Below are 13,242 nucleotides of genomic sequence, written 5' to 3'. Positions count from 1 at the left end.
CACTGCTAACATGCGTTAACTTAGCACTGCACAAACTGAATCTGTACCACTTCAACATCCCACCTTGCCAGACTCCATTAGTGGAAGACTTTGAGGTGCTCCTCTCTCCACCAGCCTCACTCTAAAATTAGCACACAAATACATACACGCAAGACATTTTTTAAGCATTTTGATATAAATACAAGTTGTCTCCAGACTATAAGGCAATTTAAGTCTTTTTAATACCTTTTGGGAAAACACACACAGTTCTCCTCGTACACTTTGCTACAAAGTGGATTTTGTACACATTCATGCACATTCATTCTCAGAGGTCTCTAAATGTAAGTGTTTACAGCAATTATCCAACCAACACAATCCACATGCTCGCACCTGTCATGGCGGAGGGACTTCATGTCCACATACACTGTACAGGGATCAGGACCTGTGGTGCCCTGTGACACACAGAGACAATGGACATATACATGTCATGCTCAAGTGTCACTTTGCAGTGTGTACCTGTGCACAGTAAGATTTGCTGTACCTGCAGGCAGATGGCCAAGTTCACTCTGGAACCAAAAGCAGTACTGACAGCTCGGGACGACAGCCCCACATCCTTAAACAGCTTGGAGAAGGAGTGTGTGAGGGCCAGGCGGGGGCGTTCCTCTGCTATCACCACACAGCTCCGCACACATGACAGGTTCACACCCCGAGCCTGAGACAGACACCCATGGACAAACAGACACAGTTAACATCGTTACTCATCATTACTGATGCTTCTCTTTAGGTAAAGTCCTTACCTTGAGTAAGTCAGTCTGAGTGCCTAGTCCTTTAATGCAGAGCTCCATGACGGAGTAGGAGCAGAAGGTGTCTCTGATGCGATACTGACTGAGGGTGCTCAGCCACAGAGACGAGCAGCTCTCCAACTCAAAGGGAGGAATTAGGATGGACTGGTGTCCTGAGTAAACACTGAGAAGAGGAAAGCACCGGTGAATAGAGGAGAAGAACATCAGAAAAAAGTGTGGGCTCCATGGGTAGAGGTTTGTTGTACCTTGCGAGGCACCACAGGACAAAGCCCAGACCACAGTAAGGATCCAGGCAGATGGCTATTTGGCGAGAGGAGTACAGTTCACACTGCAGCTTTACAGAGCGACAAAGCGCACTGACGGCTGCATGAGAGATCTGTAATACACAAATGTAAAGAAAATGTAAACTAGACTGTTGTTTAATATAGTAACTTTTTATAAGTTGTTTACTAATTCAGTTTACTGAGCTTTCTCTACTTTGTTATCTCTTATTCAAAGACATTTCTGCTAGATATTGGAAGTGGATTGTATGTATTTCACCTTGACCCCAGTGAGCATGCCTGTGGTGGACACACTGAAGTCCAGATAAGCTATCATCTCTGCTGTGGGCGGCTTATAGATCTGTGGAGGGCGACGGCGAGGAAGGTCGTCTGCAAACAGGAAGAGTCAACGGCTTTAATCAATGATGGTCGATGATGATGCAGCAAAATTATTACCCGTTATAGCGGATATTCTCAGTTATTTACTGGTTTTGAAAACAATTCAAATTCAACTTTTTGTCTAAAAAGGCTTTACAGGCTAAACAATCCATAGCAAAAGGTGCAACAGAAACAACAGGTTCACTGTTGTTGAATGTACAGTCATTTTTCATTATAACTATGCGGCATAAATATGCTAAATAAGAGAGACATACTATTATAAATTATTATTATACCATTTCTTTTTTTTCTCTAGCTATCATGAATTTATGTAGAACTTTGGACTGAATACCGCATGAGAGTCAATATTATTCACTTGCAACACTTTGCTTCATGATAAGAGGCATCGAGTGTCTTTGTTGTTTCAATGCAGGAGAACAGTAGTTTTTCATATAATAGGAAAAGTGCAAGTGTAAATGATAAAATGAACGGAGGCCTGATTCCATTTCACTGTGTCACTCTCACGGAGTCAGTATTCTGCGGTTTGGTTCCCTGTCATGCCTTACAGACAACATGAGTATAATGGAGCCATTATTATCTTGTTATGTTATTATCTATATTATGTTATTAGTAACACCTTTTTATTGCCTACTATGATAAGCCGAAGTGTCTTCTGTGCTGATTTATAGGTTGGCACATTACCTGTGTCAATGATCATTGGCCACGTTTTAATGTTTACAGAGGCAGCCGCCTCTTTGGAGCGCAGAGTCCTCATGAGGTTTTGAGTGGTCAAGATACATGCAGCTTTACTGACCTGCAACAAAACATGAACATGATTCATTTAAAAAGGAGAACCTGCCAAAAATCAAACCAGTGACAAAAACAGACATTTTTTTCAGATATCAGTATGAAAAGACTTCAGGGAAATTGTATGACCATATTTTCAATTCAAAGGGGCACACGTGTACTTACGTCAATAATCATGCGAACAGTAGGCAACGTAGCAGCCAGGTTCTGAGGGTGTGGAGGTCTGACATTTACCGGGACACATCCAGCATAGAGACAGCCATAGAAGGCTGCTATCAAATCAATACCTGAGAGGAAGATAGAGCACAAAGGTAAAGTAAAAAAAGCAGAAAAAACCCTCCAAAATTCACAATAATTAGTTTCAGCGGGAGTAATGTTTACCAGGAGGATAAAGCAGTACTACGTTTTCCCCAGTGTTGATGCTGCCTTTCTCAGTGAGTGCTGCAGCTATCTTCTCTGCTCGCTTGTGAAGTTGGACGCATGAGGCTGTGCTCACTGTTACACCCTGGAGGAGAGGCAGCAATGATTGGAGAGAGATACAGCCTCCAAAACACTCAAAAACTCATAATTTAGCAATATCTTTAAATTGTTCTAATGCACTGAATATAATGTATTTCTCAGCGTGTGGAGAGATTAGTTAGGTACCTTTGCATTAAGAAGAACGTAGAGGACATGATCCGGGTCTGTCTGTGCCCTCCAATGCAGAGCCTCTGTCAAATACTGATGCTGCAGCAGAAAGACAAAGACACATGAAGATGTATTTACTGCATATCTGATGGTGTGAAATATTTGCATACATTATTACATTATCTTACAACCACTTAGGGCTCACACAGAGATGGGTTTTGTGCTGTAACTTCATTAAATTCACTCAGGCTACGTTTACATGTGGCCGGCTATTTTCATAAACTGACATTTCACCCTCTGCGTATTCAAAAATAAAATCGCGCACGTGCCCTTATTCACTACAGCATACATACACTAACCTGTGTATGTATGCCATCAGGACATTGCAAACTGTAGATGACAGTGCAACGAGAAGCTCAAGTCTACATTAGCCAATCAGAATCCCCAAAATAGCAACAACAGCAACGAATCACTTCCTCTGTTTCTGTTTTTCTTCTCAGTTTACATGCAACCAATGTTTTCCAAAATCTCCACTCTGGCCAGAGTTTTTAGAATGAATCGTTTTCAGAGGCGAATTCTCTGTTTGTGTGTAAATGAAGGGCACAAACGAAGGGAAATTTCTCAGTTTTTGAAAATAACCATGTACATGTAAACGGGGGCCTCAAACAGAGCAAAATAAAATGGTACAGAGCCTGCATACCTCAAGAGACCTGTCTACCTCAGTGACATGTCTCCTGCCCACATGCAAACAATTTATATCACATATTCTGGGCCAATCCATCTTTTAAAATAACGTACAATAATTAGTAAAAGAAGGGATAGCTACAGACGGTACAAATAACAATTAAAAAAATTAAGAAAAAACATGCACATCTTTTCTTTGTGTCACATTTCCACACAAGGACACAAAATAAAAGCACAATATATTAAAGTAAAGCATGTGATGAGAATAAATGAGGGTGTAGAGAGAATGCCAGAAGGGGGCCATAATTCTTACCATCACAGTGGGCCACATACAGAGCTACATCCAGAGAAACACGAGAGCAGAAAAAGAGAAGAGTCCAGATTTTTTTTTATATCTATTGAAGTGGTATTAGCAGTGTTAACTCTAAAACCTCACTATGTATAACCATAACACACTTTAAGAATTAGTAGTGATCATGTTCACACGTTTCCTGAAGGACATGCCTGTGGCTCTTTTGAAAATGTGTTTACAAAGGTTGAAATTATGATTACCTTCCGGACGAGATCCTGGTCTTCAATCATGCCAAGGTCCCTGCCTGCAGCCTGGGCAATCCTCTTCCCTGCCACCAGGTTGCCAACCATGACGGATGCAGGGCCTACACCGACTACAAGCGAAACAGTGTGTGATAAGAAGAAAGAAAAAGGGCACAACAGTCCCCAAATTTAGAAACGGTTAGGTTTTTCTTATATAACACTACTGACCACGCTCTTACTTTGCAAATCACTTTATACAATAACTGACTCTCACATGCAGGACATTCTCTCTTTTTTCTCTCATCATCGCAATAGAGACATCAGATCAAGAGGAATTCTAATAAGTTAGTTCAAATGCAAGAAATCTCCTCATGTCGACATGTTGCATCAGACCTTTGCTTTATAATACACATTTTACAGCCATGTTTCGTCATGTACATACCTGGCTGCTTCTGGCGGGGCTTAGGCAGGTTGGTGACGCATGTATGGGGACACATGAGGATGTTGCATGGGTGCAGGTTGCCATCCAGGAAGAACTGTTTCGTGTCAGAGATGTGGATTCCACCCAGGGGTGTTTTAGGTAAGGTGTTGGCTGGCACCAGAGCCAAACAGTAGAGGCCCACCTGGTGAATGCTATCGATAGCCTGGAAAGGAAACCAAACATGAACAACGACAACATGGTCTGTCTCTATATCATAGACACACTCAAATCAATATGACAGCGTTGCAGCATTCAGAGGAAACAAATGACCATTTCAGTATTTGTACATTTTTACAAAATGCGGTCATTTTGAAAGAGGATGCAGGTGTTATCATTTACCTGCAGCACTCGACTCATCCACTGGAAGCTGTCCTCCTCGCTGGCATCTGGCCTTTGCTCTGCAACAATCACGACCCTCTCATCATAAAAAACTGTGACTGAAAATACAGCGATCCTGACAAGCAGACAAAACAGAAACACAAGGTTATTCAGGAAGTGTGTGAGTGAGACATCTATACAAAAGGAGTCTGAATGCACCATGATGTTTTCCTCTAAGAAATAAAGAAAATTCTGTGCGGCCTGTTTGAGTCTGCTGGGCTGTCTTTGTACCACCAGATGTCAGTGGTGACACATTAGGATTTGCTCTTGACCCACTGATGAGCCATCATCTCGCTTCAGACTTCATGCAAAGAGGATTGTCTCACCTTCCACGGTAAACTGTCTTGACTGGCTCCACGGCCAGAGCGGTGGCCACCAGGTCATCGGCATTGTGTCTCCGCCCACTCACCATCAGAAGACCCTCTATCTTCCCCACCACAAATATCAGACTGCCCTGTTTCGAGGGGAGGGGTGACACAGCAGGAGTACTGTGAGTATAAAGACAGATTCGGTGCAGAGCACGGTGGTTTCTAGGAAAGTTGACTGACCACAAATGTTGTTCTCTAATTAAACAATCTTACTTACCGGGCCAACAAACCCCAACAGTCCAGAGCGCACAAATGGAATCTCTCCAATGGGAACTCCATTAGCATTAACAGGAATCACCTGAACGCAGCAACGCACAGAAAGAGAGTCTAATATAACACACAATCAAATCAACCAACTGCCTTATTTGTGAGGCGACATCACTGGAGGCAGCTTTTGTGTTTTAATTCTGCTCTCATACCTCAAAGGTGTTTTTTGTAACTCCAGGCAGGTTGTAGTACATGGTGCCTCCAGCACGAGAGTTGATGATTATCTCTCCTATCTCATCTGTTTTACACAGCTGAGGAGGCCCGTCAGGCTTAACAATGCACATCAGAGCTGGAGGCACACAAAGACAACATCAAGAAATACACTTGACACACTTTGCACACTTCTCAACTGAAAGGTAGGTTTGTTAGGCTATGTACTGTATATCCCAGTTTTTAATGCATTTCACCTTTAGAAACATAAATTTACATGATGTAACACTTATCTACAGGCCAGCCAGGTACACAATTAGAAACAGATGTTCTTCTTCTGGCTGTTGAGACCATCATGTTGAAAAGATTCAGCAAGTAAATAGATGTGCCAGCTATGGGATCATGGGGAAGTGGAAAGAGACAAATTTTCTGCTGTCTTGCACATGTTATCATTATTGATTATTCATATTTAACTGACAGATTTGAAATATTTTGGGCTACAGACAATTGGTCATGGAATTTGTTCTTTATTCTGATGTGAAATTGATGGCAAGAGAGATTATTAAATTAGTCATCACAATCTATTAAATTTGTTGTTTTAAATGTGCGCTCTGCATTTTTAATCTGGTTTAAATTTATTCCTAGTATCCAGAAATCCCCTGCAGGTTGGGCATATGATACAACAGTAAAGCAGCTCAGTAATTAAGAAAAATCATCACCATGTACAGTTTAGGTATATTTTGAATTGTTTACTAAACATGCCATAATGTTTCCTGCTGCATAGAAACTGGCTTGTGTACCAGTATGAACTGAAAATCAACCAGAAGAGATTTGATATATACTTGTGAGACTACAGATACAGGAAATATTTTCCATACATTTTTCAGTTATCCTCTTGTGTTAATGTTTAGGTGTTTACGAAAGGCTCCAACATCCGGTTTGGTTGCGCTCAGTCCTATCAAAAACACACCTAATTTCCTTTGGCCTTAAATTTCTGCCTACATACTGTAGCTCATGAAAGGGAACTGTTATATCTTGTCATGCCATGATGTCAGATTTCCCAACAGGCACATTTCTGTTGTGTGTTTATCAAGATTTCCTTTGACTCATGTATTCCCTCCTTTCTCCTCACCTCCAGGCATGACATGCCCCACATCTTGCACAGTCAGGGCTGAATTCTTGTCCTCCGTGTTGACCCTGATGACGCCATGGCTCAGGCCGCCCATGGAAAGAATGGCCCGGGCAGGGAGAGGTGTACCCAGTACTCCTGGTCTACACATGAGAGAAAGCCAGATCAAATAGTTGGCAAAAAACAGCTTATGTTTGCAACTGCGAAAATAATAAAACAGTTTGACTGTTTGTTGCTGTAGAACTTTAAAATCTTTTCTCATCTCTCACTGTCACTCTTGTTTTGCACATGGGAATAAAAGTTTATTTATAAAATGTCTACTGAAAATAAATGAATAATTAAGTTTGACTGTAATGAACATTATTTCTTCATTATGATTTAATTTTAATCATTAACACATTTTCATAAAACTTGGATAGATATGGAGGGTCTGAGGGTGAGAAGAAAATGGGAGACAAAAGGGAAGGATTAAAAAAATTCCTTTGTTTTTCACCTCATCTGGCATAAACCATTTATTAACAACATACCTTCGTATAGCTACTGTCATGGCCTCGGGGGAGGTGGCGCAGGGACAAATGACCTCAGGCTTCAGGCCGTGAGACTGGAACACGTTAAGGAAGGCATCGCAGGAAGATACTGACCCTGGAGATTAAGAGACAGGGGATCCAGCATTTTACACCAGATCTCTGCAGTTTGAAAAGATCTTGTTCTGCAAAGCTATAAGGTCATGTGAATATAAATACTCACAGGGATTAGCACCATCAGCAACAATGAGCATACGTAATGAGGCCAGGCTCGTGTCTCTCTGGTCCCGGTGAGCCATCATGGCCCAGTGTAGATCACGGCACTTCACCAAAGCTATGCGGGCTGCATTAAGGTGACATGAAAAGGTGCTTACTAACTTTTCTTTGCTTGTTTTCTTGGTGAGACCAAGTGATGTTGATTGTATACAAGATAAGAGCTTCAGACATTGTTGACAGGACATGAGCTTAAGATAGAGGATAAGAGATCCTCTGAGCTGTGCTACATCTTCAGGTCACATTGGATGCTGCAGTTATTTGGTTTGGAAAAGAGTAATTTACCTTTGTGGATGTGGACCCTCTGTACCCAGGACAGTGGGCAAGCCTTCATAACTGCATAGGGAACACTAATAGTGTGTATCCTGTTCATCACAGCCTGGAAACAAACATCCAAATTAAGAAGCTAATGCGACATTACCCTCACCTTTCCCATCATTACAAAACTCCACTGTATCATAAATCTATTCAATGTCAAATAAGTGATAACTACAAAAAAGTAATGTAATTGTGCAATTATACAATACCGGTTCATGTTAGCAGATAATCGAAGTAAAATTTGATATTCTGTGGGTGGTACTAACCAAAAAACAAACTTTTCGATTAAAAAAAAAAAAAAAAGTATGTGTTTTTAGAGCACACCAAATAAATAACAGTCTCATAACAAAATCAACCAAAACACAGAAGCAAAAGACAACAAGGATGTTTTGGTTGTGCCACCATGATTGGCAGGTAGTCTAATACATCTCTTTGTCCCGATATACTCACCGTGAGGACACCATGCCATAGGCCCATGTCCTTCTTAAAGTCCAGGACATTCACTAAGGTTTCCCCTGAAAGCAAAAAGACAGAAGAGGGTTCAAATTTAAGCCTCCAATGATGGCTAATGACAACGCTGCCTGTCTCTACTCACCCTCGCAGTAGTTGCAGGCCTGGGTCAGTGCCTGGCAGTGGGTCAACATGGCCACTTTAGACACAGCCACACCCACAACTGTGCTGTCTTTGCTTGCCTTGTACTACACAGGAAGTTAATACAAGGGCAACATTTTAATAACAGAGCAAGTCACAACACAATTGTCTTTTCGTCTCTCACATAATTTTTCTCATCATATGCATATGTGTAGTTCAATTCTATTAAAAAAAAGGTAAATCAGATTTTTTAAAACCAAGTCTAAACTAAAATCAAACTACATTTCTCAAATACAATGGAAAAGTGCATAACCATAACATAAGCAAAACAAGCTCACAGCTTTATTTAATATGGTTTTACAATATAGCCTAATTTAAAGGTAAAAAACAATCTTGTTACCTCTATATATGCAGGGTCAGTGTTGGCAGTAGGGATATGTGGCTGCCAGTCTTTGGAGGGCTTGGTCAGATATTTTGAGTCTGTCACCACCCACTTTAGTCGAGGCCAGCCTATTCAAGAAATGTATGTAAACTTTAAACTAAGCCATTTTGAGATCTAAAAATTTGACCTGTGACTCCAACTATAAACCCTGAAACATGTTTAAACCTCATACCTGGAATATTTCATAAATTTTTTCTTACAACATCCCACTGGTAAATCATTGTGGTAATTTATCTTTCAACAGGCTGTTGACCTTTGAATTGCAGTATTTCCCCGGTAGGTGTCTTGGGTAGACCCTTCAAACAGATCTCACTGGTCAGAGCCAGACCAACACCGCAGCTGCCCAGCAGAAACCCCACTTGGCTGATACCTGCATCCTAACAATAATAATAATAATAATAATAAAAAAAAACCAAAACAATTACACATTTAGACGTCTCAGGTTAAATGGCAAAGAAAAATTTCTGTACGAGGAAAGTTTGTCTCTCTAGTGCCGTTCTTACCTTGCGAGACAGTGGTACCTCAATAGGAACTGGAATAACCTCGGCCAGCAGGCAGCCGTAGAAAGACACCCAGAACATCCCAGGGTCACTGTTGGGGTACACCAATGCCACCTACACCAACACATGAAAATCCTTATTTAGCTTTATGTGTACTGACATTACACCACTGGAGGCTATGTCAATAAATATGTGTAAAAAAATTAATTAGTGATGGGAAGTTCGGATCTTTTTACTGACTCAGATCTTTTAATCTCGTTCAGTGAAATTAAGGAATCTTTTTTCAAGTCATTTGTTCATTTCGTTCATTGGAACCAGTGTGGTGCTGTAGCTGTCATTTGGAAAAAGCACGGCTTTCAAACAATGAAAAGCAAACATTTGGCATATAATACACAAGTTTGCTTTTGTTAAACTATTGAGCACACTTTTGGGCCAAAGCCCACTGAAGTTGAAATTACTGATTACTTTGTTTGCCGGAAGGAGAGCGCTTCACCTGTCGTTAAAAAATTTTCATTTTATGATGGCAGTTCACTTTAGTCTACCTGGTCAGTGAAGACCTGGAGTGTATGAATTCATTCCAACAGAAAGGCAAATTAAACATCCATCCCATAGCTACATAGCTAACGTCAGATAGCTCTCTTCACCAGTAATAACAGCATTGGTCATGTTACTGCTGTAACCACGTGAATAATGAATGAAAGACCTGAAGACCCGTAATTATGAGTCCTGAACGAATCACTCATTTCTACACCTGGTCGGTGGTGAACCGGGCTGCTGCCTACGACTCTGCCTCTTGTCTCGGACGGTCACCAGCCGCCCTGACTAGATCTCGGCTGCTCAGGAGCTGCTGGGGGAAGAAACCCTCAGCTGCCCGCAGCGGCTGCAGGGGGGCGCTAGCTACATTAGCATAAGCTGGGCTAGCTAAGGTGCGGAGCCGCGATTTCTCACCTCCATTTCTGCCGTCATCCTGCATCTATGACAAGAAGTACTATCATAGAAGGAGGCAGAGGAGGAACTAGACATGGAGGAAAAGGAGAAGGAGGAACAGAGACTGGAGACAGAGAGCTAGAGGACATTGCTAAATGTTTAGTGAGATTAGCGGAGCAACAGAAGCTCCTGAACAATTGAATTCTTAGCTAAGTATAACTTTGACAACAGTTAACTGTCTATTCATCAAGGTGAACAGCAGAGACAGCGACACAAGGTAACACACTGTGTTTATTGTGTCCTTAAAATAAATGTTTTGTGACGGACTCCTGTTGGATTGGAAGCAAAAAGCAGAAATTCAAACTCCAGTTTTCTGCCTCTTTCCTGATCCCCTAAAGTGGAGCTGTGTGGATATTAACCAGCTGTTTTAGCACAATATCTCATGTGCCACAATATCAGCATACATTTCAGCGTAGTTCCCCACTGCTGAGCCTAGTTTGTGTTTGTAAACCTTTTATCACCTCATCTCTGCAAAAACGAGCTGTTTGTCTTCATGTTGAGAAGTAAAGGTGAGGCAGCATGTCTCTGTACATCTTATTGTGTGGATGATGCATGTAAATGAATTTTCCTCAGGATAAATAAAGTACATATCTATCATATTTATAATATCAAAATAATATAATACTGCATTGTAAATACTGATACACCAGTTTTCTACCGTGGGCCTTGAGCAGCACGGTGGCGGAAGCAGTTAGCTTCAACAAGTTTTTTTTTTTTTTTTTTTTATCGATTTTGGAACATTTTTAATCGATTCTGAATCGTAGTAAATGAGAATCGCAAACCCCCTCCAGAGGCTAGACTAGACCTGGACCTCCACACACCCCCCCACAGACCGGAACCCGGTCTTCTTCTGCTTTTCACAGAAAATTGGCCCCGTCAACAGCACTATGGGCTGCACAGGGACACGTCATCAAAGGAGCAAATAAACACATTTTAAATCATGAACTGCCTCAACCTGTTACCAAAAAACACTGTGCAACATATTTCCCTGTAGCAGATTACCCTATAATTGTTGTATGCTGTGTATGTGTGCCGTCTCACCCTGTCTCCAGGTTTGAGGATTTGCTCATTCTTGGTGCCCAGCTTGTTTAGCAAGGTGTATGCCAACTTCACACTGCGACTCCACAGCTTCCCTGACAGACACAGGAAGACACAGGAGGTAAGATAAAATCTCAACACTGCCAACAAATAATCTCTAAGCACAAAACAAAACCAGCTTCCTGAGAGACATCTATGACTGTCAGTACTTAGACTTAATGCAAAGCCTGCATTTGGTTTGGTATTGTAAACATCCTCCCATGGCTTTTATGTATTCAATAATACAGCTGTGTGTCTCACCATAAGTCAGTGTATAGAGCACCCTGCCTGTGATGTCAAGTGCAGTGAGGGCAGGGCTCTTCCCCTGAGTGGCCCCCCAACGGGCCAGTGCTGCCTGCAGAGCTGGGGGCCAGTTACTGACCACACCTAAAGGCTCTCCTTTCACTGGGATGATCTGCCGGCCCTCTGGCTTCGGTGTGTTCGGGTCCGGCTGAGGGACTATGAGATGGACAACAGGACACATTTTAGTACTTTACTAAGTACTGGACTTCACCTAGGTGCAATGTTGTCCACACATCATTGCTAACCTGTACAACATGGTTACCACTGTTTCAACCTCTAAAAAGAGTCCAAAATTATATATTATTATATATATATATATATAATAAATTATATTCATCAAAGCCAAAGTTATGTCTTGATTTTAAGTGATTAACAGAGAAAGAATAAATATTTATTAACAGTTAATCCAACCATAAGTTACAATTTCCAAACATGGCTGGAAAACATATCCATAACATCTAACGTGTGTCACTTCATAGAGTGTAATATTGTTACTGGAGTGTCATATGATACAGATTTGGAAAAACAAGTAATTCAGGCAGAAATTTGAGGGGAACATCATAGTCCAAGCGTTTAATTCTACCTTCTACAATCTCCTCTGAGTCATCGGTGAAGAACTCGCTGAGTGGGGGCCTCTTAGGCCTCTTCAGGGTGTTGAGAAGCTGCTGAATCTTAGTGGACACTCTGCTGCTCACAGGGACCCCTGAAGTGGAGTGAAGATGGAGAGGGTGGTTGGCATGACAACACAGTCACAAACATTGTAGATCAAACATAGAGTGACAAGTCACATCCTGCTGAAATTTCGGCAACACAACAAAAACATGGTGAGAAGTGTGGTAAAGGTTTCTTATTTTCGGTTGGGGGGGGGTCAAAGGTGAGGATTCATTTGTGTGGATATTGTGTTTATTTCAATTCTATAGTGTTTCATTCCAAACAGGAGGGAGAGTAAGGGTAGAACAGGACGTACAAAAGTCTACAGACATCATACAGTAAAGTGTTTCCTTACTCTGAATATTACCTCTTCCTATCAGCCATTCACATACACATGTGAAAGGGTGGAAAAAGAAGAGAAAGCAGTAAAGTCTGATTAATTATATGTCTTGGTTGGAAGTCGACACTTATTTTGAAGAGAGAGACAGAATCAAATAAAAAGGTTTTGGGTGGTGCAGCTGTTACCGTCCGCTGTCTCCATCATGCTTGAGCGGCTCTGCCCACGGCTCATACCACGAACAACAGCGTTCGAGGGCAGGTCCACCCGTGAGCCTCTGGATGGAGGTGCCCCTGCTGTAACATCTGGGGGGGGGGCGTTGTTCCCTGAGGGGGCTGCAGGGGAAGTTATGGAAGAGAGCGTCAACAAAGCCGTCATCCATTCCTCTTAAGAC

General features: G+C 41.7%; 1 protein-coding gene across 2 annotated transcripts in view; it reads right to left on the bottom strand.

Annotated features, from left to right (window-relative positions):
* Nucleotides 1–13,242, bottom strand: part of dip2bb (disco-interacting protein 2 homolog Bb) — a 34,765-nt gene that overhangs the window by 4,416 nt on the left and 17,107 nt on the right. Inside the window, exons 7-36 of one of the 2 annotated variants that reach the window (XM_029501710.1) lie at nt 13,031–13,174; nt 12,879–12,884; nt 12,444–12,563; nt 11,819–12,016; nt 11,522–11,613; nt 9,497–9,607; nt 9,247–9,370; nt 8,952–9,061; nt 8,556–8,658; nt 8,411–8,475; nt 7,928–8,021; nt 7,593–7,712; nt 7,373–7,487; nt 6,849–6,988; nt 5,719–5,855; nt 5,517–5,597; nt 5,258–5,385; nt 4,893–5,007; nt 4,515–4,716; nt 4,091–4,203; nt 2,873–2,953; nt 2,609–2,732; nt 2,393–2,514; nt 2,123–2,234; nt 1,323–1,432; nt 1,028–1,158; nt 777–945; nt 521–691; nt 370–431; nt 64–121 (exon numbers count right to left, since the gene is read on the bottom strand). In XM_029501710.1, coding sequence (XP_029357570.1) covers nt 64–121; nt 370–431; nt 521–691; nt 777–945; nt 1,028–1,158; nt 1,323–1,432; nt 2,123–2,234; nt 2,393–2,514; nt 2,609–2,732; nt 2,873–2,953; nt 4,091–4,203; nt 4,515–4,716; nt 4,893–5,007; nt 5,258–5,385; nt 5,517–5,597; nt 5,719–5,855; nt 6,849–6,988; nt 7,373–7,487; nt 7,593–7,712; nt 7,928–8,021; nt 8,411–8,475; nt 8,556–8,658; nt 8,952–9,061; nt 9,247–9,370; nt 9,497–9,607; nt 11,522–11,613; nt 11,819–12,016; nt 12,444–12,563; nt 12,879–12,884; nt 13,031–13,174 — 3,458 coding nt within the window. Of the gene's footprint in view, nt 1–63; nt 122–369; nt 432–520; nt 692–776; nt 946–1,027; nt 1,159–1,322; nt 1,433–2,122; nt 2,235–2,392; nt 2,515–2,608; nt 2,733–2,872; nt 2,954–4,090; nt 4,204–4,514; nt 4,717–4,892; nt 5,008–5,257; nt 5,386–5,516; nt 5,598–5,718; nt 5,856–6,848; nt 6,989–7,372; nt 7,488–7,592; nt 7,713–7,927; nt 8,022–8,410; nt 8,476–8,555; nt 8,659–8,951; nt 9,062–9,246; nt 9,371–9,496; nt 9,608–11,521; nt 11,614–11,818; nt 12,017–12,443; nt 12,564–12,878; nt 12,885–13,030; nt 13,184–13,242 lie in introns of both variants that reach the window. The other variant, XM_029501709.1, reaches the window with a different exon arrangement.

Source organism: Echeneis naucrates, chromosome 5, assembly GCF_900963305.1.
Source record: "Echeneis naucrates chromosome 5, fEcheNa1.1, whole genome shotgun sequence".
Taxonomy (NCBI): domain Eukaryota; kingdom Metazoa; phylum Chordata; class Actinopteri; order Carangiformes; family Echeneidae; genus Echeneis; species Echeneis naucrates.
The sequence above is the reverse complement of the archived record's forward strand: the minus strand, read 5'-3'. Positions and strand labels throughout refer to the sequence as shown.